The 25,986-nt window shown below is 37.1% G+C and overlaps 1 protein-coding gene across 1 annotated transcript in view; it reads left to right on the forward strand.

Annotated features, from left to right (window-relative positions):
- The window catches only part of LOC106089009 (regulating synaptic membrane exocytosis protein 2), a 259,660-nt gene extending 234,576 nt beyond the window's left edge, over positions 1-25,084 (forward strand). Inside the window, 5 exon segments of the mRNA XM_059361981.1 lie at positions 6,897-7,074; positions 7,137-7,307; positions 8,543-8,677; positions 15,386-15,781; positions 24,526-25,084. Of these exon segments, the coding sequence (XP_059217964.1) occupies positions 6,897-7,074; positions 7,137-7,307; positions 8,543-8,677; positions 15,386-15,448 (547 nt within the window). The 3' untranslated portion in view covers positions 15,449-15,781; positions 24,526-25,084.
- The last annotated feature ends 902 nt before the right edge of the window (positions 25,085-25,986 follow it).

Here is a 25,986-nt window from a genome sequence, read left to right on the forward strand (position 1 = left end):
TCGGCTTCGGAATCGATTCACTTTTCTTGTCGAACATGATATTCAAAAATCTAAGTGTGTCTTTAAGCCAAATTGTTATGATTGCCAACATCACAGCCTTGATTTTAATTTCCTTAAGCAAATACTTCAACACTTATGTACAAAATTTAATTTTTTATTTTCTCAATGTAATCTGCTTAATTGTTTTTTACATTTTTTTATTGTGAATATTGTTTTATTATAATTTTTCCATTTTAATTTGAAAAAAAAAACATGACATTTTAGTATTTCATATAACATATTTTTCGCTAGCCCATGGGATCATTCACCAAAGAAAATTTTTAAATTTTTAAACAATAGAGTTAGTTTTAAGATACCTATGTATTCATTTTAGGACTAGCTTGTGATTGTCTCAACCCTTACAAATGAAATTTATGAAAAGTTCATAATAATTAATAGAAATCATACGCACCTGGGGACTACCTAATGAGTTAATAACATTCATACGCACTTGTGAACAAATCATATCAATTTATAACAATCATACGCTCCGGTAACCCCTGAACTAAATACAACTACTTATCTACAATATTTGCTCTAAATGTTATATTGAATTATTGTTGTCGTACTTGAGGTAGTGGCATCCAAGGCCTAGCTGCGAATCCCAAATTTTGTAAAAATATTTAATGGTAACAATCCCAAATGCAGATTACATTTCTTAGTATTTAAAGATCGTAAAATTCATCAACTCTTCGTTAAGAGTTGATGCATCCTGAGGTGAGGGATATATAAATTGTTTCTATGGGTTGCCCAAAAAGTAATTGCGCCGTTGACAAATTTTTTCAACGGCTTGTGACTCTGTAATTGCATTCTTTCTTCTGTCAGTTATCAGCTGTTACTTTTAGCTTGCTTTAGAAAAAAAGTGCGCGAAATTTTGTTCACTTTTGCTTGTTTGGCGTCAATTTTAATATGGAGCCCACAAAGGAGCATTTTCGTCATATTTTACTTTATTATTTCCGTTAAGGAAAAAACGCGGAGCAGGTTGCTAAAAAGTTACGAGATGTGTATGATGATAAAGCCTTAAAAGGAAGACAGTGTCAAAATTGGTTTCGCATATTCCGTTCTGGAGATTTTTCACTTAAAGATGAGCCATGTTCAGGTCGGCCAAATGAAGTTGATGATGACCAAATCAAAGCATTAATCGAATTGGATCGTCATGTAACTGAGCGTGAGATAGGAGAGAAGTTAAATATACCAAAATCAACCGTTCATAATCACCAAAATTGTGGCTTCTATAGCCTTATAAGGCCATATCGGATAGAATATATATATGGAGCTATATCTAAACCTGAGCCGATTTTCATGAAACTTTGCACACATATTGCAACATCAGCTAAAACATCTCATGCAAAATTTTGCAAAGATCGGACCAAAATTGTGGCTTCTATAGCCTTCAAGGCCATATCTGATGAAAGGTATGTAGGGGAGCTATATCTTAATCCGAACCGATTTAAATGAAATTTTGCACTCGTATTGGGACGTAAAATGAAACATCTCGTGAAAAATTTTGTGAAGATCGAACTAAAATTGTGGCTTATATAGCCTTAAAAGGCCTTATCGGATGGAAGATATGTATGGGAGCTATATGTAAATCTGAAACGATTTTCGTGAAATTTTGCACTCGTAATGGGACGTCAAATGAAACATCTCATGCTCAATTTTGTAAAGATCGAACTATAATTGTGCCTTCTATAACCGGTTTTAAAAAAAATTTGCACATGTACTGGGATATCAAATGTAACACCTGATGTAAGATTTTGTGAAGATCGGACAAAAGTTGTTGCTTTTACAACCTTAATAGTACATATCGGATGATCTGATAAATCAGATAAATCTGACTTTGTTCAAAATCAACAGCGTTCGTCCTTGGACCAAAAAAGTGACTTGTGCAAAATTTTGTATCAGTCAGTCAACAAATGCGACCTGTACCTTGATTACAAGAATACAAGGACAAACAGACAGACGGACTGACGGGCATAGCTAAATCGAGTCAGGAAGTGATTCTAAGTCGATCGGTATATTTATCAATGGGTCTAGCTCTTCAACTTCTTTGCGTTGCAGTGTGTTATACAGTTTATACGTAAAATTTCTTGGCCCTAGAAGTCCAAGGGGTCATTGGTGGGCCTTCAAAATTGGTCACCTTTTGACCTACAAAATTTTGTTCGGGCTGTCAAAAGCGACACCAAGTTGGATTCAAAGACAGGATTGGGGGTCTACACAGAGACTACTCAGTATGTAGATGAGAGACTGCCAAACGAGTGTATTTACATTAAGGCGGGTAGATTTGTATGTATGAAAAAAAACGTTAAAAATCGTATAGCAAAAACCTAATTACTAATTTAGGTAGTAACCTAAGATAAACTAAGCTCAAAGCTCAGACGTCGGGCTATGAGAGGTCAAGACTGCTTAGTTAAAGAGTTGCATTCGTTGATAAAACAGTTAGGCTCTACTGGGTCCTAGACCAGAAGGGGTGTAGCGAACAATGCGACCGAAGATATAGTGTGAGTTTCTTGATAGGGTGGACGCTTTCAACAATAACCGCACCAATAGCTGACATTGCTGCAATGTGGCCAAGGGCTTTTCTAATCGAGTGTTTTGCGAATCAGGATGTTACTTATGCTGTGGCTGAAGAATCATTACATTGAACTGCTGAAAGGGGTCCTGACTTGGTCATTACAACTTGGGGTCTTTATGACTGGACTGGCCGCGGTGGGTCAAGATTCATATCTTTTGATATGAGTCTAGACTGGTTATTGCAACTTGGGATCTTTGTTGTAGTACCGGACAAGATAGAAGGTGGCAGTTTAATACAGTCGAGCATTTTTAGCCAAATTGGACAAAATTTGTGGCTTCCAGGTGCTCAAGAAGTCAAATCGGGAGCACGGTTTATATGGGAGCTATATCAAGTTATTAACCGATTCGGACCGTAATCGGCACAGTTGTTAGAAGTCACAACAGAACACTACATGCAAAATTTCAGCGGAATCGGACAAAACTTGCGGCTTATAAGGAAGGGCTCAACGAGCCAAATCTGGAGATCTGTTATATGGGAGCTATATCTAAATCTGAACCGATTTGGCCCATTTGTAATTCCCATTGAGCAACATCAATATTTAGTATCTATGCAAAATTTCCGCTTCACGCGTTCGAATGCTATCGTTATTTCGACAGACGGACGGAGGGACGGACAGACGTATGTGGCTAGATCGACTCAGAACGTTGAGCCAGTCAAGAATATATATGCTTTATGGGGTCTACATCATACATTTCGAGGTGTTACAAACGGAAAGATTGGATTAGTATACCTCTTTCCTATGGTGGTGGTTTAAGGTATTGCGCCCTTAAAAGGCGCATATATTGTCCAATTTCGCCAAAATTTGGGACCGTGAGTTGTGTTAGGCCATTTATCGTCCGATGTCGCTGAAATTTAGGACAGTGAGTTGTGTTAGGACCTTCGACATCACTCTTCAATTTGGCCCAGATCGGTCTAGATTTGAATATAGCTGCCATATAGACCGATTTCTCGATTTAAGTTTTTGCGCCCATAAAAGGCGCATTTATTGTCCGATTTCGCCGAAATTTGGGACAATGAGTTATGTTAGGCTCTTAGACATTTTTCTGCAACTTGGCCCAAATCGGTCCAGATTTGAATATAGCTGCCATATAGACCGATCTCTCGATTTAAGGTTTTGGGGCCATAAAAGGCGCACTAATTGTTCCGATTTCGCAGAAATTTGGGACAGTGAGTTGTGTTAGACTCTTCGATATTTTTCTGCAACTTGGCCCAAATCGGTCCAGATTTGGATATAGCTGCCATATAGACCGATATCTCGATTTAAAGTCTTGGCCCCATAAAATGCGCATTTATAATCCGATTTCGATAATATTAGACACAGTGACTTATGTTAGGCCCTTCGACATCCGTGTCGCACATGGTTCAGATCGGTTTATTTTTAGATATAGCTACTTAAAGACCAATGTTTTGTTATACACAATTGAACAACGACTTGTTATTAGTATTTGGTCCAAATCGGAAAATATTTCGATATAGCTGCTGTGGGGCATAAGCTATGCATTATACAGCGGATTTTGACGAAATGTGGTTTTCATATATACCCGAGGTTGTGGGTATAGAAAGTTCAGCCCGGCCGAACTTAATGCCTTTTTACTTGTTTTCTTTAATCCTTTGTTGGCCACAAAAGAGGTACTGGAAAAAGAATTCGAGAAATGCGATCCATTGTTGAGGGTATATAAGATTCGGCCAGGCCGATTGTAGCAGGCTTTTACTTGTTCTCCTTAAAAAACGCATTGGAGGGGGAAGTGTTTGGAACGGATTTTTGTATTTTGCTGTCTTCTTCAGTTTTTCTTTCCACAAATGTGAAATTTTAAGATTTATATGGCAGTTTCCTCCAAATTATATAGTTGACTCATCCGGATGGGTTTTGGACCACTACGTGCATAAAAATGTTTGGAGCTGCGAATATTAAAAGACTCTAACTTAACTTTTTTTTTCTAGCGTAATTTTTTTTTCTTTTGATGGAACATAGAAGTAGACTCTTTCAATAAATTGCTTTAAAGTTAAAATTAAAAAAAAAATAATAAAAAAAAAACTATTCCTCGCACCTGAAATGGAGGGATTACTGTTTTTCCTATGTACAAGATCAATTCCATTAGGGGTTTCTTCGTGAAATAAACTTTCATAATGGCAATGTATTTTATTTATTTACTATATACCCTCGACCATAGGATGGGGGTATACTAATTTCGTCATTCTGTTTGTAACTCCTCGAAATATTCGTCTAAGACCCCATAAAATATAATATATATATATTCTTGATCGTCATGATATTTTAAGTCGATGTAGCCATGTCCGTCCGTCCGCCTTTCCGTCTGTCCGTCTGTCGAAATCACGCTGACTTTCGAAGAAATAAAGCTATCCGCTTGAAATTTTGCACAAATACTTCTTATAAGTGTAGGTCAGCTGGAATTGTAAATGGGCCATATCGGTCTATATTTTGATACAGCTGTGATATAACCGATCTGGAATCTTGACTTCTCTCGCCTCAAGAGGGCGCAATTCTCATCCGATTTGGCTGAAATTTTGCATGAGATGTTTTGTTATAGTTTCTAACAAATATGCCTATTATGGTTTAAATCGGTTCATAACCTGACATAGCTGTCATATAAACCGATCTGGGGTTTTGACTTCTATAGCCTCTAGAGGGCACAATTCTTATCCGATTTGGCTGAAATTTGGCATGAGATGTTTTGTTATAGTTTCTTACAAATGTGACAAATATGGTTTAAATCGGTCCATAACCTGATATAGCTGCCATATATACCGATCTGGGGTCTTGACTTCTATCGCTTCTAGAGGGCGCAATTCTTATCCGATTTAGCTGAAATTTTGCATGAGGAGTTTTGTTATAGTTTCTAACAAATGTGACAAATATGGTTTAAATCGGTCCATAACCTGACATACCTGTCATATAAACCGATCTGGAGTCTTGAATTCTATAGCCTCTAGAGGGCTCAATTCATATCCGATTAAGCTGAAAATTTGCATGAGATGTTTTGTTATGACTTCCAACAACTGTGCTAAATATGTTTCAAATCGGTCCATAATCTGATATAGCTGCCATATAAACAGATCTGGGATCTTGACTTCTTGAGCTTCAAGAGAGCGTAATTATTATCCGATTTGGCTGAAATTTTGTTCAACGGCTTCTCTCGTGACCTTCAATATACGTGTCAAATATGGTCTGAATCGGTGTTCAGCCCGATACAGCTCCCCTATAAACCGATCTCCCTATTTTACTTTTCAAGCCCCTAAAAGGCCCAATTCTTATTCGATTTCGCTGAAATTTTATGCATTGACTTCTATTGTGGTCTCCAACACTCAATTCATTTAGCATAGAAATTCTTTTCTTTTGTCTTTTGCTTGTCTAAAAAGAGTTACCGGGAAAGAACTCGACAAATGCGATCAATGGTGGAGGGTATATAAGATTCGGCCCGGCTTGTTCTTTCTCTACTTATTTTTTTTTTTTTTTATTTAGGATTTAATATTGTGTTCTACAGAGTAATCACGTGCAGTATTTAAATTAAGCTATAAGTTGAACATATTTTCGTTTTTATAATGAACCCGTATATTGTCCATTTCTTAAATTACTACCAGGATATAATAGAGGTAAAGAAATACATTCACAACTTCACAAGTGTACAAAATGCTATATTGTTCAGATAGACGGCAGCCATTGATTTTCCATTTCCATTCCATAGCCATTCCATACATATCAACATAAATGATCATAACCATCATTGAATTCAATTTAATTGATTTTTTATTTACTTAAATATTTAAATTTTTTTTTTATGTAAAACCAATGTAAAAAATCTCTTAAGCCTCCTTATTTTTTTTTTTACTCAAAACTAAATGACCAACAAATGATTTTACAAAAATCTCAATGTAAAGGCCTGGTTGTATATAAACAAAACATTTTCAAAAGCATGTTGTAAAAAACAAAAAAAAAAGGAAAATTCAAAATTGTTACACTAAGCAACAAAACATATGTAATGCACGTTTTCCTTCTCTGAGAGACAAAAAAAAACCTAAAAAAGTAACAAAACTTATGAAAGTAAACGTAATATTTCAAAAAATTCCACAAGTTCTTAACGTAAACTTTGCCTACTATATCTCCCTGTGTATATTGTATAACAATTTTAATGAATTTTAAGTTTTTTCTATATACTTTCTTTAACAAGATTTCCAAATAACTAATAACCAAACCCACTAACCATGTATAATTAATAACGTTTGTATATATATTTTCCTGCCCTTGAATTGAAAAAAATCGCAGATTTTCCCCTACAATAAGAGCTGATGAACAAATCAATCAATTCGTTGAGGGTCTGGGTCCTGGCCAATTGGTTGGACGACAAGTTCTGGGTGCTCCCTCCCTTGGTGATATACAATTGTCGCTGTGCTGTCAGAAAAATTGCCTAGAAGTGGAGGTGATCAGAGCAAGGGGTTTGCAGGTTTGTATTGAAGTTTTATAAAACAAAAAATATCTTAATTATAAATCAATTTTTCTTCATAGCAAAAACCCACATCGAAAATGTTACCGGCTCCCTATGTTAAAGTTTACCTGGTTTCGGGCAAAAAATGTATAGACAAAATGAAAACATCAACGGCTCGAAGAACCCTAGAGCCGTTGTATCAACAACAATTGGTGTTCCAGCATTGCAACACAAAAGGCTGTGTTTTACAAGTAAGTGATAAGCATCTGTAGGCAATGTTTTTCAGATAAAATCACTTGGGTTTAGAAAAAATCGAATTTCGCTGAAATATTCCATGGAAATCAAATTTTGTTTATGTATATGTATATGCCTCTTGAGAAGCTGGAAAACCGTACCACTCGAGGGAAAAATATTTTAGTTCTATTAAGACTGTCATCTTTTATGCCAAAGAATCTGAATATGTTAATTGACATATGTTATAGGGCAAAGATTTCTAGAGATCCGCCGCCTTGACAAGAGCATGTCAATTGCAAGGCCAGTCAACATATTTTATATATTTTAATGAAGTGGAGACGCCTCCTTAATGTGTTAGCCTACTGACCCATCTTTGCACAGAACCTTTTTTTGTAGGTTATCAATAAACTTTCATATGGAAGTATTGATGTCTGGAGTTTGCAGATCCTTCTTGATTAACGATGACCTTACAGCTTTTATATAGCAAACTAGATCATATATATAAAAGCTGTAAGGTCGTCGTTAATCAAGAAGGATCTGGAAACTCCAGACATCAATACTTCCATAAGAAAGTTTATTGATAACCTACAAGAAAAACGTTCTGTGCAAAGATAGGTCAGTAGGCTAACACATTAAGGAGGCGTCTCCACTTCATTGAAATATAGCCTTGATAGCCGTAATGGCTCAATGGCAAGAGTTGGAGGCCTAAGCTGCGTGTCATACAGTGGCTGTATACTTCAGTTATAAAACCTTCAATTATATATGGTGTTGTGGTCTGGGGGACGGCGCTTAAAAAATCCACCTACCGATCAATTCTTAGCCGAATACAAGGGATGACTTGTTAGTTCATCATAGGCGCCCTGACGACGACACCATCTGATGCACCGTGTTTGATGCGGGAAAGACATTTTTTGTTCAATACACCAGCTAAACGGACTTTAGCAACAGTTGGTGGGTTCAAATGCATGTCATGCATTGGCTATACACCGCAGTTTTCAGACCTATAATGAATTAGTAGGACTCAACTCCCTTAGACTTGCTTAGGCTGCTAGTCTTAGCTTCACATTGGCCTCAGTCAATGTACCGTTTCTTCAGTTGGTGATTGAAAGATTGGCGTTATAGTCGTTAGTCTCCACGTAAGCCCCCTTTGACTTAAAGCAGAACTTAGACATAGAAAGTAAAACTATTTTTGGATATCTATCCTTATATTTATTAATATACATTTTTTAATCTTTCTTTTTCTCTCTTTCAGGTTACTGTTTGGGGTGATTATGGCCGCATCGAAAAGAAAGTATTCATGGGCGTGGCCCAGATAATGCTCGATCAAATCGATCTCTCCAATGGCATTGTGATCGGCTGGTATAAACTATTCGGCACCACCTCACTGGTCAGTTGTCCTGCCAATACAGGTTTATCTAGGCGCTCATCACTAGCATCGCTTGAATCACTTAATTTAAAATTTTAAATGACAGCAAAACCTGAACTCACACACTCAAATCCTTCCGCCCCACTCTCACAAACACAAACACACACACAAGAAAACCCTGCTCTCAAAGAACACCATCACCCTGAGCCTACACCAGAAGAAAACAAATATTAAACATAGTTAAACATACTCGTACTACAAAAAAAACAAAGACAAAAACATACAATTGCCAAGAGAAATGTTGCCCCCCTCCCCATTTTTTAAAAATATTTTCTATAGATAAAACAGTTATTTAACAAAAAAAAACTAAAACACACACAACATAAATTAAAAGTAGTTTTGTTAAAATTAAACTCCCAATACCAAATGTTGATAATCATATACACAAACACTTACTTAGAGTTTTGTTAATATTTGAGAAGCCTATTTAAAATACCAATAACCCGCAATCAGAATATGTTATGGCAAACTTTAAACTACATACCAAATATATAAATATATTGAACCCTATAAACGCCAATATAAATATAAACAGTTTCACCCGCCTCATCTTGTTATTTACCAAATTTTTCACAAAAAAAAGAAAAATAACATATGTAACAAAACGAAAAGTTTTTAAGCTACTTATTTGGCATAAACATTTCTAGAGATAGAAAAATTAAAAACCATCTACATACAACGTAGTACATTTTAGGTATGTTTCTTCACCTTTTCTTCTTCTCCTTCTTGTTCACTGTACTTAAGAATATAAATTTTTTTTTAATTTTTTGTAATCTTTTTAATCGGCTTACAAAATAGTTGATATAAATTTTTTAAATGGTATTTCTTTTTTTTAAGATTTTTTGAACTTTTTGTTAAGCATGTCATATAAGCTACAGTTTTATTATTATTTATTTTTATTTTTTAATTGTTATAAATCCATTCATTCATTCTTCTTTGTTGGGTTTTACTGCTGTTACAGACATTTTGACCCTTTATGCCTACTACAGACTGGAGACCACCATAGCGAAGAGGTTAGCATGTCCGCGTCATAGGTGGCCTAAGCCCCAAACTTCATACAGCGCATTCAGTTTCCTTTTGACCTTATCTTCGTCGTTTCTTCTCCAACTTAGTTGCTGGTCTCCTCTACTTTGGAATATATCCTTTAACAATATATTATTGTCTCTGGAAGAAAAAGGCGTGGTCGCTTATGCTGATGACGTGGCAATTGCGGTAAGGGGGAAAGTTTCCCAGCATTCTGAGAGATATACTTCAGGAAGCTCTATGTGCAACAGCGAAGTGGGCTACCGAAAGTGGTCTAGATGTAAATCCGTGCAAGACAGAAGTAGTTCTCTTCAGCAGGAGATACAAGTTGCCTACAGAGGCACCTGTCTGCTTGGGAGAAGAAAATGTTTCATTTACAGAAAGCGCAAAATACGTGGGCGTTTTGCTGGACAGGAAATTGAAGTTCAATTCTCACATTTTGGAAAGGGCAAGAAAGGCGACTTTTGCAAAAGATTGGGGGTTTAGACCACGTGCAATGCATTGGGAATATACTGCAGTTGTCAGACCTATAATGCTATATGGTGTTGTGGTTTGGTGGACGGTGCTTCAGTAGTCCACCTACTGTTCAATACTCAACACCTGCAATAGAGCCATTGGCAAAAGTTGGGGGTTTAGACCGCGTGTCATTCATTGGATATATACTGCAGTTGTCAGACACTTAATACTATATGGTGTTGTGGTCTGGTGGACGGCGTGTCAAAAGTCCACTTACTGTACAATACTCCAGCGGATCCAAAGGATGGCTTGCTTGTGCATTACTGCCGCATTGGGGACGTCACCATCTAATGCACTGAACTTAATGCTACATCTAATGCCTCTAGACATTGTGGTTAGACAAATTGCTGCGACCACTGCCGTGAGGCTGAGGGAGCTTTCTCTTTGGTCATGTGGCGGCTAAGGGCAATATGTTATCCTTGATACAATTTCCAGGCAGTGTAGAGCAGTGTATTAAAAAGTACTGTACCACTATTCCTAGCAGAATCGATTAGAACTACGTTATCCCTGGTAATAGAAGTTACATAAGCTTCTATATGGATGGTTCCAAACTAGTTAACCAGGTGGGCTTTGGGGGTGTACTCTAAAGATCTGGAACTGGCCATATCGAAAAGGTTACCCGACCACTGCAGTGTATATCAAGCGGAGATCCTTGCAATTAAGGAAGTGGTGGAATGGCTAAGATATAATGTCATTACGACGATTCTTAGACATTACGACGATTATTAGACAACCAGGCAGCCATTAAATCCCTGGAGAACGTATTTCTGAACACAAAAACAATCCTCGACTGTCGCATATCTCTCATCGAGATAGCTGAACAGTCCAAAATTCACCTGTTCGGGGTATCGGGGCATAGACATATCCCAGGCAATTGAAAAGGGGGCGAGTTTGCAAGACTAGGAACTACCCTACACATTCCAGGGAAACTGGAATCTGTGGGTATGCCTCTAGCGACATGTAAGCTAAGTTTTAAGGACCAGGCCCAAAGGACAACGAATGATAGATGGTCACAAAGAGGGGGCTGCGATCACTTCAAAACTATGTGGCCTAATCTAGACTTGAAGAGGTCTACCGCTTTGCTGTCACTGGCTAGAACAGACGTCTCAGTCATTGTGTCCGTCCTGACAGGTCACTGTCTTATCGGAAAACATACTGACAGGTTAAAGGTTGCCAGCAACGACTTTTGCAGAAACTGTCAGGACATCGAAGAACAACAGACTATAGAACACCTACTGTGTGTGTATCCCGCACTAGCAGTCGGAAAGAGTTTCACTTTAGGTTCTCATTTCTTCGAAAACCTGTCTGACTAAGCGGATGTGAACATTCGCAAGTTGTTGGGCTTTTTAAGCGATCTGTAAAGTTCAACGGTAGGAACTAGAAGGCATCTCCCTTCTTCTGTTCCTCTGGTATCACAATGGATGAATACGTCTAAGTAAGTTTGATGGCAGACTGCCACTTAAACCTAACCTAACTTAGTTGCTGCTTAAGAACCACGCTCAAGAACTTGGCATCCGATGAGAGCAGTAGCTCTACCCTACCCAGGACAGGTCCTTTAAAAACACCAAACTTCCTTCTCCTGATGGAAGACTGCCACTTAAACCTAAACTAACCTAGTTGCTGGTCAAGAATCACGTCCAAGTACTTGGCCTCCGAAGAGAGCGATAGCTCTACCCCACCCAAGACAGGTCCCCTAAAAACACCTAGTTTCCTCCCCATGGTGAAAAGACCCAGTTCAGTCTTTCTGGGAATTATGCCAGCTTCCTCAAAGCTCCCTGAACAAGGTCTATAATAAGAGAGAGGAAACTGACACCCACCACAATGACGGCGCACAGTGGGCCAAACATCAAAAATATTGGAAATAAGTCTACAACTTTTTATCTGTTGATCTTATCTGTACAAAACATTCTAGACACTTGCAGATAAGGACATAGGCTTTCAGAAAATTTCTGCTGTTGGTCCATGTCTTTAATACAGGGTGAGATACAGGGTGTCTTCAACCGTCTGTGGCCATAACTTTAGATCTAACGGTCTAATTTGCATGATTTAGGACTTGGGATTGGGAAATTTATACAACGTTGAAAAGGTATAGAAATTTCTTTTAAAGTAAGGTATATTGCGATGGGACTCACGGATACACCGAAATCTTGGAATAATGATGTCGATCGAATACTTATAATTACGGAATTTATGGTTAAGGAATCCTTAAGGAGCTTCAAACTATTTAAGTCACCCGGGCCTGATATTTCCGGCGTTACTAAAGAAAGAGGCGCACCACCTGGCCAATATTTTCACAGCGTGCCTAGGACTTGCATATACACCGAAAGCCTGGCAAGAGCCAGTAAAGAAAAAGTCATTTCTACTCAAAACCATGGAACGTATTGTGAATACCATGGTACAAAGTAAAACATGTTGGGCACTATGTAGACGGATGTTGGGCACTATGTAGACGGGCCGTAGGCTCTGAATGGGGCCTGAATCCGAGGACAGTCCACTGGCTGTATAGGAGCGTGATTAAACTAATACTTACATACGCCTCTGTAGTTTGATGAAAATGTGCAACATAACGACCATACAACAGGCTCAGAGAACATGTTGTCTTGGCATAGGCCGAGCGATGAGGACCACGCCCACTAGGGCACTGAAGACTTTTTTAGTGTTCGACCCATTGACATACAGATTAAGTGTGAGGTATCCACTGCGGCTATGAGACTCTAGGCGATAGAAGAATGGATTGAAAATGGGAGCAGCTCATACCATCGCGGTATAATCTAAGCAACGATAGAAAACCTGGAAGGAAGGGAAGAGGTTTCCGATCGGATACCTGAGATGAACCTTGAGGTCGAGTGCAGTGCCTCGGCTGCCAGCGGCACAGTCATGGATTGACGGAACCCTAGTGTTGTCATCTGGAAGATCATGTTACACGGATGGATCACAGCTAGAGGACAGTGTGGGCCTGAGAGTCGACATTGATAACCCAGGGACTGAGATCTGTTTTAGACTGCCTGATCATAATACAGTCCTGCAGGAGGAGATCCGGGCAATCGCGGAATGCGTGAAGTGGTGCGTTGCTAACGCGAGAACGTCGAGTGTGAACATCTTTACGGACAGTAAACAGGCAACAAGAGCAATAACAACCTGGACGGTGAGGTGAGGAACAGTCTTGCAGTGTGAGAATTGGAATAATGCGATTTTTTTGAAAAATGGACTATTATGTCGCCGGTTACATAAAATCGGATGGAATAGACGACCTTCAACCTCTTCCCCTTGAGAGATCTCAGAATCTCATTGATCAGCAAAAGGCACAATAGGGGAGATAAAACCACTGCTTGCGGATTAGCTTTTGTCATAATCTTCTTTTACGAGACCTCTTCAAGTGATGCCTTGTTATTTTTCTTCTCCCAACCACCACTATCAAATACTTGCGACTGGGGAAATATTTTTTCCATATCCTTAGGTAGGAGAGGCCACCGTAGCACGGTGGTTAGCATGTCCGCTTTTGACGATGAACGCTAGGGTTCGAATCCTGGCGAGAACATCAGAAAAAAAATGTCAGCGGTGGTTATCCCCTCCTAGTGCTGGCGACATTTGTGACATACTTCGCCATGTAAAAACTTCTCCCCAAATAGGTGTCGCTTTCCGACACTGCGCTCGGACTTGGCTATAATAAGGAGGCCCCTTATCGTTGAGTTTAAACTTATCACTCATTGATATGTTATGATAGTTTGCACCTGTTCCTTATGGAATGTTCATGGGCAAATTTACATTTTCTCCTAAGGCAGGATGATGTGTCTCTATCAAATCGGCCAGTTTGATTTTTATTTCGCACCCAAGAACGGATTTTGTGGTATTTTTATGGAGAGGCCATTGGTGTTCCACAATTTAATCGGGGCAAACATGGCCTTCCTCAGGCAATTGGGTCTATCGATTGGAGTATGCCTTTGCCATCATGCGATGTCAGATCGAAGGTTTCTTCCCCTGCACAGACGGGTGCGAACCTTTGATGAAACAAGGTAATAATACAAATCTATTTGCACTCTTAGGATCGTTGTACACCTTAAACTTTGGATGAATGCCGTTTATTACAACCTGATCGATTTGTATTTTTTTTTCTTTTTCAAGCGGGAGACAGCCAGGTTTCCTTGGGGATATCATTCCCATCTTCTTATGGGGAAAAAATGTGCTCCTCTCCCTTTTCCCCCAATACATCTCGGTTGTAGGGTTCTCGCGCATACAAAATTTACAAAATAAAGCAATACTGGGGTATAAAGTATGCAATACATTTCAGTTGTAGGGTACTAGTGCATACTAAAATAGGCAATTCTGGGTTATGAAGTATGCATATATTCTGAGATACAATAAATTTTTCATTTTATTTTTTTAATACACACTTTACCAATTGAATTTTGTATATTTTCTTTATTACTTTTCTTTAAATTATTCATATATCTTTTAACATTTGCCATAACTTTGTTTAAATAATATAACAAATATTTTTTTCAAACCTTTTTAATTATTTGTATTATCTTTAACCATGTACTTGTATGTAGCTTGTCTAGTTAAATTTTTATATCAATATAAAAAAAATTTTTAGCTTCACAAAAACTCCCAAGCTTATAACACTCCCCAACTTCCAAGTTGTTTGGAAATAGTTTCAACCCTTGTAGATACATGTCCCCCCACCCCCCATAAAAAAGCAGCTTACATTTGGTCCCAATACTTTTATATAACATTTAAGCAAAGCATTATAAGCAATTTTTTTATTACATTTCATTATTTTTCATTGTCACTAAATGTCGTCGTCGTATACATATGAATTTTATGTCTAGAAAAATATTCATGAGAGTTATACAACCACAATTAACATAAAATGGCTAGTATATGAAAAATATCAAAAAAAAAAAAATAGCAAAAATAGCTACAGAAAACAAAACAAAACTCATTGCTAGAAATATCTAGTAACCATTTGGATAAAATTAGAATAACTTCATTCAGCGTTTAGAGCAAGGTGTTTCAATGTAGATCTTCTAGAGAAAAGATCATCCAAACTTGAATACTGCAGTTGTAGTCTTTTCACTGCTGCACAAAAGGCTTAATGTGTTTTTTTTCGTAAAATTTCAAATTTCTTAGGGTCGTCCTTGTGTTTGGTTAGCTGGTGACACCATACCCGAAGAAGATGGATTTGATGCTTAAAACAGAACTGATTTTCCAACATAAAAAAAAAAACAATTAAACTGACAATTCTTTCGCTTGTTGTAAGTTAGAACCATGCTGGCTGTTTCTCTGCTACACTACACTACTACACTTGGAAATATCACACGGGATCTTAAAACACATGAAGAAGCAAACATACCGCACTAAAGGTTGTTAAGAACCACCACAAAAGAAAAACACCGCAAACTGAAATTCAAAACATAACCGGTTACAGATACTCTCAAAACTCTCTCAAACACATACAACACATACTTACAGCTTCAAGCACTCAAAACATACCCATACAAAAACACAGAAGTAAGAAACAGCAAAGTGAGTTGATTTTTTGATAAAATATAAAAAATTTAGATTTTGTTTTAGTTACATAGGAGAAATGGAGCACTGTTAATATAGCACAATTAAAAATACAATAATATTTTAATTCAACAGATAATGTAATATAGCAAAAATTAAAACCATTTAAAAAAAATTAAAGAAGGAATAGCATTTTAAATTTCATCTTAAAGAAAATGTTCAATAACTGAGCGGTTTGTGAGATTTTTCGACCAATTTTTTTAATTTGAATTAAAACATTACCCCTTTAAATTGTATATTGTCCGGCTGCAGACCGTAGGGTTATCTGTTTGTATTATAAATAGAAAAACAAAAAAAAACTGATTTTTATAGTTAGGCAGAAAATTAGCGCAAAAGGTGTTTTAACTTAACCTTAAAATGGAAAATTTTTTAACGCCCTCAAAAATATGCAACATTTTTATTTTTTATATATTTTAATATTTTTATGGTAATTTATATGAACGATAAAGTGTATACAGTAGCCCAATAAACAATTGTCAAGGCGGCTGTAAGTACTATAAAGCACTAAACTAACTGTTCCCAAATAGTAGAATGTCCTCAAATTTTGTCCTCAAAATTAGGTAACCAAAACTAAATGTTTTCAAATAAAGACTGAACTGTATGTCACTTAAGTAAGAATAAACTAACTGTCCAATATAATTGAAAATTTCAGATCAAAATTTGCAAATTTTTGCCCATGAACATTCCACTTCGGAACAGGAGCAAACTTCTCACATATCAATGAATGCAGTCCGATTCAAGTTTAAGCTCAATGATAAGGGGCCTCGTTTTTATAGTCAAGTCATCATGGCTTACTGCAGTATGACCCTCCTTTGGAGAGAAGTTAGTATTTGTCATAGTATTTCACAAATGTTGCCAGCATTAGGAGGGGAAAACCAATGCAAAATACAAATGCAAATTTTTGGCCATGAACATTCCACTAAGGAACAGGGGCAAACTTCTCACATATCAATGAGTGCAGTCCGATTCAAGTTTTAAGCTCAATGATAAGGGGCCTCCTTTTTATAGTCGAGTCCGAACGGCGTGCCGCAGTGCGATACCTCTTTGGATAGAAGTTCGACATATAATAGTTGCCAGCACAAATGTTGGCATCATTAGGAGAGGAAACCCGCCGCTGAAAATTTATGTTCCCGCCAGAATTCGAACCCAGCCGTTCAGCGTCATAAGCGGACATGCTAAGCTCTGAGCTCGGCAGCCACAAAAGCACGAAAATGGCTTGGAAAATGTTATGACGTGACGTTATCTTACCCATGGGGCCTGAACCTAAGACACTTCAACTCTGGTATCGTATTCGCTCTTTACTGCCTGAGTCTTTTGGTCGCAAAAGCCGAGCATTTACATAGGAAATGCTTCAACGTTTCGTCATCTTTCCCACATACCCTCAAGTGTTTGCTCTTGCCGCACCTATTCGGAATAAATCTGCAGTTCTATGTGCCCATTAATGACACCGAAAGCCATACTGATCTTCTGCTCACAACCCCTCTGTTCCTTTTGTCAATTTTTCCATAAAGGATTTTCTTCATCCTTCCGATCGTCACGCTAGTATTGTAATACAGACTTGTGTACCAGAAGCCTCCCTCAAGAAACCCATGGTACGACAAGGAATGTTCAAATGCTCCTACATAGATAGTAAACCTGCAGTCATTAATAACTCGCCAGGTCAAGGAGAGCTCTCGAGTGATAAGGAGAGAGGAAAAACGTCTATTCCACAGAAAGAAAGATGAAACGGACAGACGTGAGTCCGAGCTAATGGGGATATACAGGAGTCAGAATAAAGCCAGAAAATGTTGCCATAGAATTAAACATCAAACCGATGGCTATGGCACAGGCTCATCCTCCTGCAGAGTCAAAGAAGGAAATCTAGTAACAGATACAGATAGTGTGCTTAAATGCTAGTTTCCCATAGTGGCAGCGAAAAAGGATGCCACATAAGTTATTCCTAAGTCAGAATGAAGTCCTAGTATTAGACACCTGACTGAAAAACAAAAAGCAGAAGATGATGCGTGTTGGCGATATCCTCAAATAGTTTTGCATGACTGACAGTGTCGAATGCTTTCTATAGGTTAGGTGGGGACACATTACCAGACATAAACTAACTAAGGGCCTGGCATGGAAACCAATTAAGGATTTTATAAGTAGCATGGAATTCGATGCTCCTTTTTTTTGTATTTAGAGTGCACAACAAGCCAATTACTGGCTTAGCTTGTATGTCCATAGTGGCATTGAACGGATTAAAATCCGCACCTTCTTTCCAACTTAACCTAACCTAACCTTCTATAGGTCTAGTGCCACGAGGATCGTGCTATCACATGGCCTGGGCTGAATCGAGCCACGGCAAATGTGTGCAGTGATGGTATGCATTTGTTGTGCTATGCACAATGTATCCATGCTTATGCTCGACGAATGGAAATTCTCTAACGAGGCTCAGGAGGAGTAACCCCACAAGCGTCTTAGCTTCTGATGAGAGAAGGTAGATCGGTCTGCACGACACCCCCTTACTAGGGACCTTCCTAGGCTTTAGAAGCGGGATCACTCTGATCTTCCAGACATCGGGAACTATAAGAGTGTTCAAATACAGGTTTTAGACAATTGTACTCAGTTCCAGTTCGTAACCTCATGCACTGCAAATTATGATGGATGTCCATCGGCTCGGCGACCATGGATACGACAAATGGCTCTCCTCAAAGCCTTGTCACTCTCGAAATGCACAATAAATTGACCGTAGAACTATCTGACGCATTTCTTCGAATCAGTCACAGTTAGGTTTCCACAATGATCGAGATCCTGTCATCCGTTCTACCAGGGTTCGAGAGTGACTTATTAGTAGACAACAGCTTGCCTAAACCGGTACCTAAGCTACAATGCTCCAAGTGTTCCAGTCACAAATTCCGCTTATGTTCGTTGACTGCCCTGTTTATTTCCAGATTCATCTCGTTGATTCTGGGTTTGTGGGGTCCGAACAAAGAATCCCATCGCGCTCGTCTGCGAGTACCCACCTGCCTGCTCCGGGAAATTGGGCCGCACTTGGGGTATTTGAAAGGCTGGTATAAAGCGAGCGGCTGCTGCTTTAATGATGTCTCGCAATTTCCTCTCGGCAATTAGCACATTCGAGGGGGACGTCAGTTCACTGAAGCGGCGATTGGTGTACTCTCTGAAGACGGCCCAATCGACCTTCTTCTGATTGATAAACTTTCAGCGCTCAGAGGTTATGAAGTCGGATGGTTGGTCGATGGTGAGTATTGTGGAGAGGTGATCTGATCCCAATGAAATTATGGCTTGGCAGAATACGTCTCTCAGGAGATCAGGAAATGCAATGGAAATGTTTTGCGTGCTGCTGCATCTTCTCGTAATCATAGTGGGGACATCCTCATTAACCGTGCAGTACGTGGAGCCTTCAAACTGATCTGTCAGTTCTATGCCCCGCTGGTCTTAAACTAGGGGAGAATGCCATGAAACGTGATGCATATTAAAGGCCCCCAAAAACCAGGCAATTATGGCCCGACAGTAGGTCACTAATGTCGGGCCTGCAAACTGGGCCACAAGAACCAAACTGCGGTATGTACTCGATGTATAGCTCCATTTCCCGGCGGTACCGGACTTGGCTATCCCCATACATTCCCTGTAAGGGTCACTTGCGCCAAACGCAGGCGGCTAATATTCTCGTACTCATATTTCATTTCAATGCATTAAACTGTTGGCAATAACAGTTCCGACAATCATTATGAATTAATTAGAAAAAATTTTCAACTTGTCAGTATATGCATATGTAATAAAAGTTTTTCAAGCAAAAGGTTCTGAGCTTCATTACATCATTGTCATGAAGTTTTGCACATTTCTAACAGGGTCACTATTAATTAAGGGTGTCCTGATATCTAATGTCTCCACGGATCACATTTCCAGAAAAACCAATGTATCTTTGTTTTCTTTTAAAGAACGGAAGTCATTTTATGTTAGCGGATATTAATATGGCTCAGAAGCCGACTATACCCAAACGGAATTATTGGACTTAAGTAAAATTGGAGATGAACTTTCAGTGTGAATTTAGTCTGGGATTCGTGCCTTGAATTTAAATGACACTTCAGTTTTATGATCTTTATTTTCCTCACTATAAAAATGGCTATGCATTAAACAATTGTTGAGAAAGAAATGTTATGAATTTTCATCATTGTGATTTTATTTTAAAACTCGTTTCACTAGTCAATGCATTAAGCAACGAAAACTATATAAGGTTTAGTTTGAAATAATGAAGCACAACAGTTATTGATTCCTATCATTGCCATGAATTTTCGTGCATTTCTAACTGGGGCACTAGTAATTGGAGTTTTCTTTATATCTGATGTCCTAATGGCCACCTATAACGTATGTATAGTATTTTCTTTTTCTATTTAAAGAATATAATAACAAGCGTTTTATATTAGCGAAATTCAACCAGGCCCCGTTTGCGATTATTCCCAAGTGCAATTACTGGACTCAAGTAAGATTTCTGACCTTCGTAATGGAGTTTTAACTGAAATGTTAATAAACAAGAAGTTCGAATATAAATAAATGCATAGAAGTGGAAAATTCAAGTATTGTTGTAATAGAAAGATGTTGTGTAAACAAAAAAACTTTTATACCCACCACCAAAGAATGGGTATATTCATTTTGTCATTCCCTTTGCAACGCATCGAAATATCCATTTCCGACCCCATAAGTATATATATTTTTTGACCGTCCGTCCGTCTGTCTGTGTTAAGCCTCTTAACATCCTACTTCAATACGGCCCAGATCGGTTCAGATTTTGGTATAGCAGGCATATAGACCGATCTCTGGTCTTGGGCCCATAAAAGGTGCATTTATTGTCCAATTTTGCCAAAATTTGGGACCGTGAATTGTGTTAGGCCCTTCGATATCCTTCTTCAATTTTGCCCAGATCAGTCCAGATTTATATATAGCAGCCATATAGACCGATTTCTCGATTTAAGGTTTGGGCCCATAAAAGGTCTAATGTCAGATGTCGCCGAAATTTGGGACAGTGAGTTGTGTTATTGCCTTCGACATCCTTCTTCAATTTGGCCCAGATCGGTTCAGATTTAGATATAGACCTGTCATGACGGACACAGTGCCTGAGACGTCTGTTCTAGCCAGCGACAGCAAAGCAGTAGACTTATTCAAGCCTAGATAAGGCCACATAATTTTGCAATCATAACCCCCCATTTGTGACCATTTATCAATTCGTTGCCTTTCGGGGCTGATCCTGAAGACTTAGCTTACTTGTCGCTAAAAGCATACTTACAGTTTCCAGTTCTTTTGGAATTTGTAAGGAAATCCCTAGTCTCGCAAGATCCTCTGCTCTATAATTCGCTGGGATATCTCTATGACCCAGAACCCAGGACAGGTGAATTGAAGTGTTCAGCCATCTCGGTTATAGATCTGCGACAGTCGAGGGCAGTTTTTGAATTCAGAAACATGTTCCCCGAAGATTTAATGACTGCCAGGCTGTCTGAGAAGACTGTTATGCCAATCATCGTTATATAATTATATCTTAGCCACCACTACTTTAATTACAGGGACCTCCGCTTGATGCATACCACAGTGGTCGGGAAATCTTCTCGATATGACCAGATCTAGTACTTCAGAGTACTCCCCAAAGCCCACCTGGTCGTCTAGGTTGGAACCATCCGTAGTTCCACATTGCCTGGGACATAGGACACTGTATCAAGGATAATAAGGTGTCCGTAGTCGCCACATGATCAAAGAGAAAGCTCCCCTACCCTCACAGTAGTGGTCGCTGCAATTTGTCTCGCTACAATATCCAGAGGTATTAGGTGTAGCATTAAATTCACTGCTTCAGATGGTGTCGTCCTCGGTGCGGCTGTAATGCACAAACAAGCCATCCTTTGGATCCAGTTGAGTAACAGTAGGTGGACTTTTGAAGCGCCGTCCACCATACCACAACACCATATAGCATTATAGGTCTGACAACTGCAGTATATACCCCGTGCATGACACGTGGGTTGGGGGGTTTAAACTTTTTCCAATTGCTCTCTTCAGTTATATAGGGCAATTGATTGAGGGCAATTGAATTTGATAAAATTTCCTGTCCACCTAAACACTTAGGTAATTTTTGGCATTCAATAAATGAAACATTCTCTCCTCCCAAAGAGCCACGTGCCACAGTATGTAACTTGTATCTCCTGCTGGAAAGAACTACTTCCGGCTTTCTTCTCGGTAATCAACTTCGCTGGCGCACGTAGAGCTTCCTGAAGTATAACTCTAAGAGTGCTGTGAAACTTTCCGCTAACTGCAATAGCCACGTCGCTACGGGGCTTTTGCGGTTGTGGTCCCAACCACTTGTACTCCTTCATATTCCAAAGTAGAGGAAACCGTACACCTTCTTGAGGTGCTCCTCTGCTGACACATCTTGTTAGATCTACAGATCCCAGGCCTGCCGTAATAAATATATATTTTTCTATTTGACTAATTTGGGGAGTTGTTTCAATACTTTGGGGGCTAATTGGACTACATTAGTCTCTTATTAGACATCTTTTGGGGAACTGTTCGGAAAACTTTGGGGGCTTTTTAGAATACTGTTGGGACTTAATGGACTACTGTGTGGACTTATTGAAATACTTTTGGGACTTATTGATCTTCTTTGGGGACTTATTGTACTTTCAGGACTTAACATTAAAGGCATTAAAGGCTTATTAAGGGAATTTGTGGTATAGTTTAGAGACTCATTACATCCATTTTGGGATCTATTGTACTATTTGACTACTTTAGGGACTTATTTAACTACTTCGAGGACTTTTTGAACTACTTTAGACAAAATGGACTACTTTGAGGACTTAATGGACTGGTTTGCAGACTTATAAGAAAACTTTGTGGATTTGTTGGCCTACTTTTGGTACCAAATGGACCACCTTGGGGACTCAATAGACTACTTTGGGAATTCACTTGACTACTTTGGGGTATTATTTGTCTACTTTGGGGATCTATTTCTCTACTTTTGGGTCTTATTTGACCGCCTTGGCACTTTTTAAATGCTTTTCTAACTTTTTACTATTTTGCTCTTCAATTTCTTTACAAGTGATTTGGTCTATTTTGTTTATAATACTGAAACACCGTCAAATGCAAAATTACTAAGTTGAAAAAAAAATATGTTCCGTGTGGGTACCAGCCTTGTTTACTTTTGGGCCTTTTTTGACAACTTTGGAAACTTGCGGAACTTAATGAACTACTTTCGGGACTTCGTGGTTTTTGGTTACTTTGAAGAATTATTAGGTAATTCTGAGGATTTTCCGACTACTTTGGGGAGTTTGTGAACTACTTTGGGGAAATTATGAACTACAATACTTTAGGGACTTGTTGGTATACTTCGTGGATGTTCTGATTATTTTGAGGACTTTTTTGAATGTCCAGATTCACTTCAAACGTTTGGGGCTTGTTTTTTAATTTTCTACTAGTTTAAGAACTTATTGAATAACTTTTGGGCTTCATTGGATTATTTGGTAGACCTATTAACATAATTTTCTGAATATTTTGAGGCCTTGTTTCCTCATGAACTACTTTAGGGACTTATTGGACTACTAAAGGGATTAATTTGACTACTTTGGGGACTTTCTTCATTAAATTGGTGACATTTTGTAGGCTTAATGGTCAATTCTCAATACTTTTTAGACTGCTTTGGGGACTTTATAGACTACTATTAGGGATGTTATGGACTACTTTGGTTAATTTATGCACCACTTTAGGGACTTATTGGAATACTTTGTGGATGTTTTGACTACTTTGAGGACTTTCTTGATTGTCCAGTTTCACTTCAACTTATTGGATTACTTAAGGGATTAATTTGTCTACTTTGGGGACTTTGTTCAATACTCTGGTAACTTTTTGAAGACTTACTGGGCAATTCTTAGTACTTTTTAGACTGCTTTGGGACTTTATAGACTGCTTTGATTTATGCACTACTTTAGGAACTTATTGCAATACTTTGTGATGTTTTCTAACTACTTTGGGGACATTTTTGATTGGCATTAAGTCCAGTTTCACTACAAAATTTTTGGGCTTATATTTTTAATTTTCTGCTACTAATTGGAATATTTTGGGGACCTATTGACTTACTTTTCTGAGTATTTTAAGACCTCGTTCCGCTACAAAATTTAGGAATCTTTTTTTTAAATTAATCAATAATTTTGAAACACGTTCACTACAAAACCAATCTGTAAGTTGAAAATATGAATCACTCAAGGGTTCTGCCATTTATTGTGTACGTCTAACATGATCAATCTGTAATACAATATGAGGATAATTTAACAAACCTTTGATGAATTTTGCCATATTTAAGTTGAAAGTTATATGTGCTTAGGCTTGGCAATATCAATTTTACTTAAATATTTTTTTTCCAATATCTTGTTTAATATATTAAAAATATGTCTAAATAATTGTTTAAAACTTTTTAATAATTAATTCCTATTATATAGAACTGCCAATAAAATAACGCCTATAATTTGCAAACTATTTATAAACAATACTAAACTAAACATTTAAAGCTTTCTCTTATTAATAAATAACATATTTACTACGGCCATTTTATGTATACTATTTACAGCTTTCATCCTAATCAATGGTGTATATACATAAATGTTTTTCTAGACTTTATTTCGATACTTTATTTAATTATTTTTATTATGATTATGTTAATTTTCCATAACTTTTTACAGATGGCTGCCACTTAGCGGCCCAATATTGAATCGGAAAATTCCCTAAAAATGCGACAATGATGATGGAGCTACTTTTATACCAAAAAGCGAAGGCTATCGAAATGCGGCCAAAGGAACATAACGAAACGGCGAGGCAACATAACCAAAGGAAATATCATTTTCAAGAATTTCAAAAACCAATGGACACTCCTGTACACTCACTACACAAACAAACGTACATACACACTCACATTAAAGATATATGATATAATAGTATAATATAACAAATCAGGACATTTAAAGGTTTAAAAAATCTCTAATGAAGACGAAAAAACAAACAACCAACAAAAACAAAAACATAACTAAGCAAATGAGATGGCTTACATTCAGTATCAGAAAAGAAAGAAAGAAACTAAAACAAACAAAAATTTTTGAAGTGAAGAAAAAAAAACAAGAAAATTGCATTTAATACCACAAATTAAATTTAGACAAAATCAACCCCTTGAGAATAAAAGATAAAACCAATAAAAACTTGAAAGGATAAAATAAAATGATAAAACAGAAAATCTTCAAAGACAAACACTAATTGTAATATACATTTATAGGACAAACAAAGGCTAAGAAAAACAAATATTTGTTAAACTTAAAACAAAAAGAGAAAATATATGAACATAAAACCATATATATATACACATATATATATCTTTATTACTTCTTGATAGAAATAAAAAAATAAATAAATGAAAAAATAATTATTATTTAAAATAATATAAAAGAATAATTGATAGTTAATATTTACTATTATTATTATGAAAATAAATTAATATAAAATAAAATGAATTATAATAATAACAAGAAAAACAAGACATTATGAACTATACTTACTACAAAGAACAAAAAAAAACAGAGAATAAATAAAGAGAATAATAAAAGAAGAAACCATATTTTTAGGTAAAAAACTAAAAAAAAAAAAATCTAAAATCTTTAACAAAAACGACCATTCTTTAATGAACAAAAGTAAATAAAAGAAACAAAAATAATTATTATTACTATTATGATTATTATTATTATTATTATAATTAATTATATTATTATTACTAAATATTAAATTTATATAAAAAGAAAAGAAAAAATAATATAAAGTATTATATAAGTAATAACAAATAAAACAAAACAAAATTTGCAAACAAAGAAATACAACCAATCCATAAAAGAACATAACATAAACAATAAAACTCATCTTACAATACTTGAAACAACTATCAAAACAACAACCAACAAAAAATTCTTTATATTTATCAACACAAACAAGCAAAATAAAACAAAAAATCCCTATTAAAACAACCATTTGTAAATAGTTAACTTATTATTATTATTATATATATATATAAAAAAAATAAAACAAAAAGATTATATGAAATGCAAATTTAGTTACCCTCAACAAACAAAAATAAACTACAAACCAAATATTTCGATAACAAA

This window comes from Stomoxys calcitrans, chromosome 2 (assembly GCF_963082655.1).
Source record: "Stomoxys calcitrans chromosome 2, idStoCalc2.1, whole genome shotgun sequence".
Classification (NCBI taxonomy): domain Eukaryota; kingdom Metazoa; phylum Arthropoda; class Insecta; order Diptera; family Muscidae; genus Stomoxys; species Stomoxys calcitrans.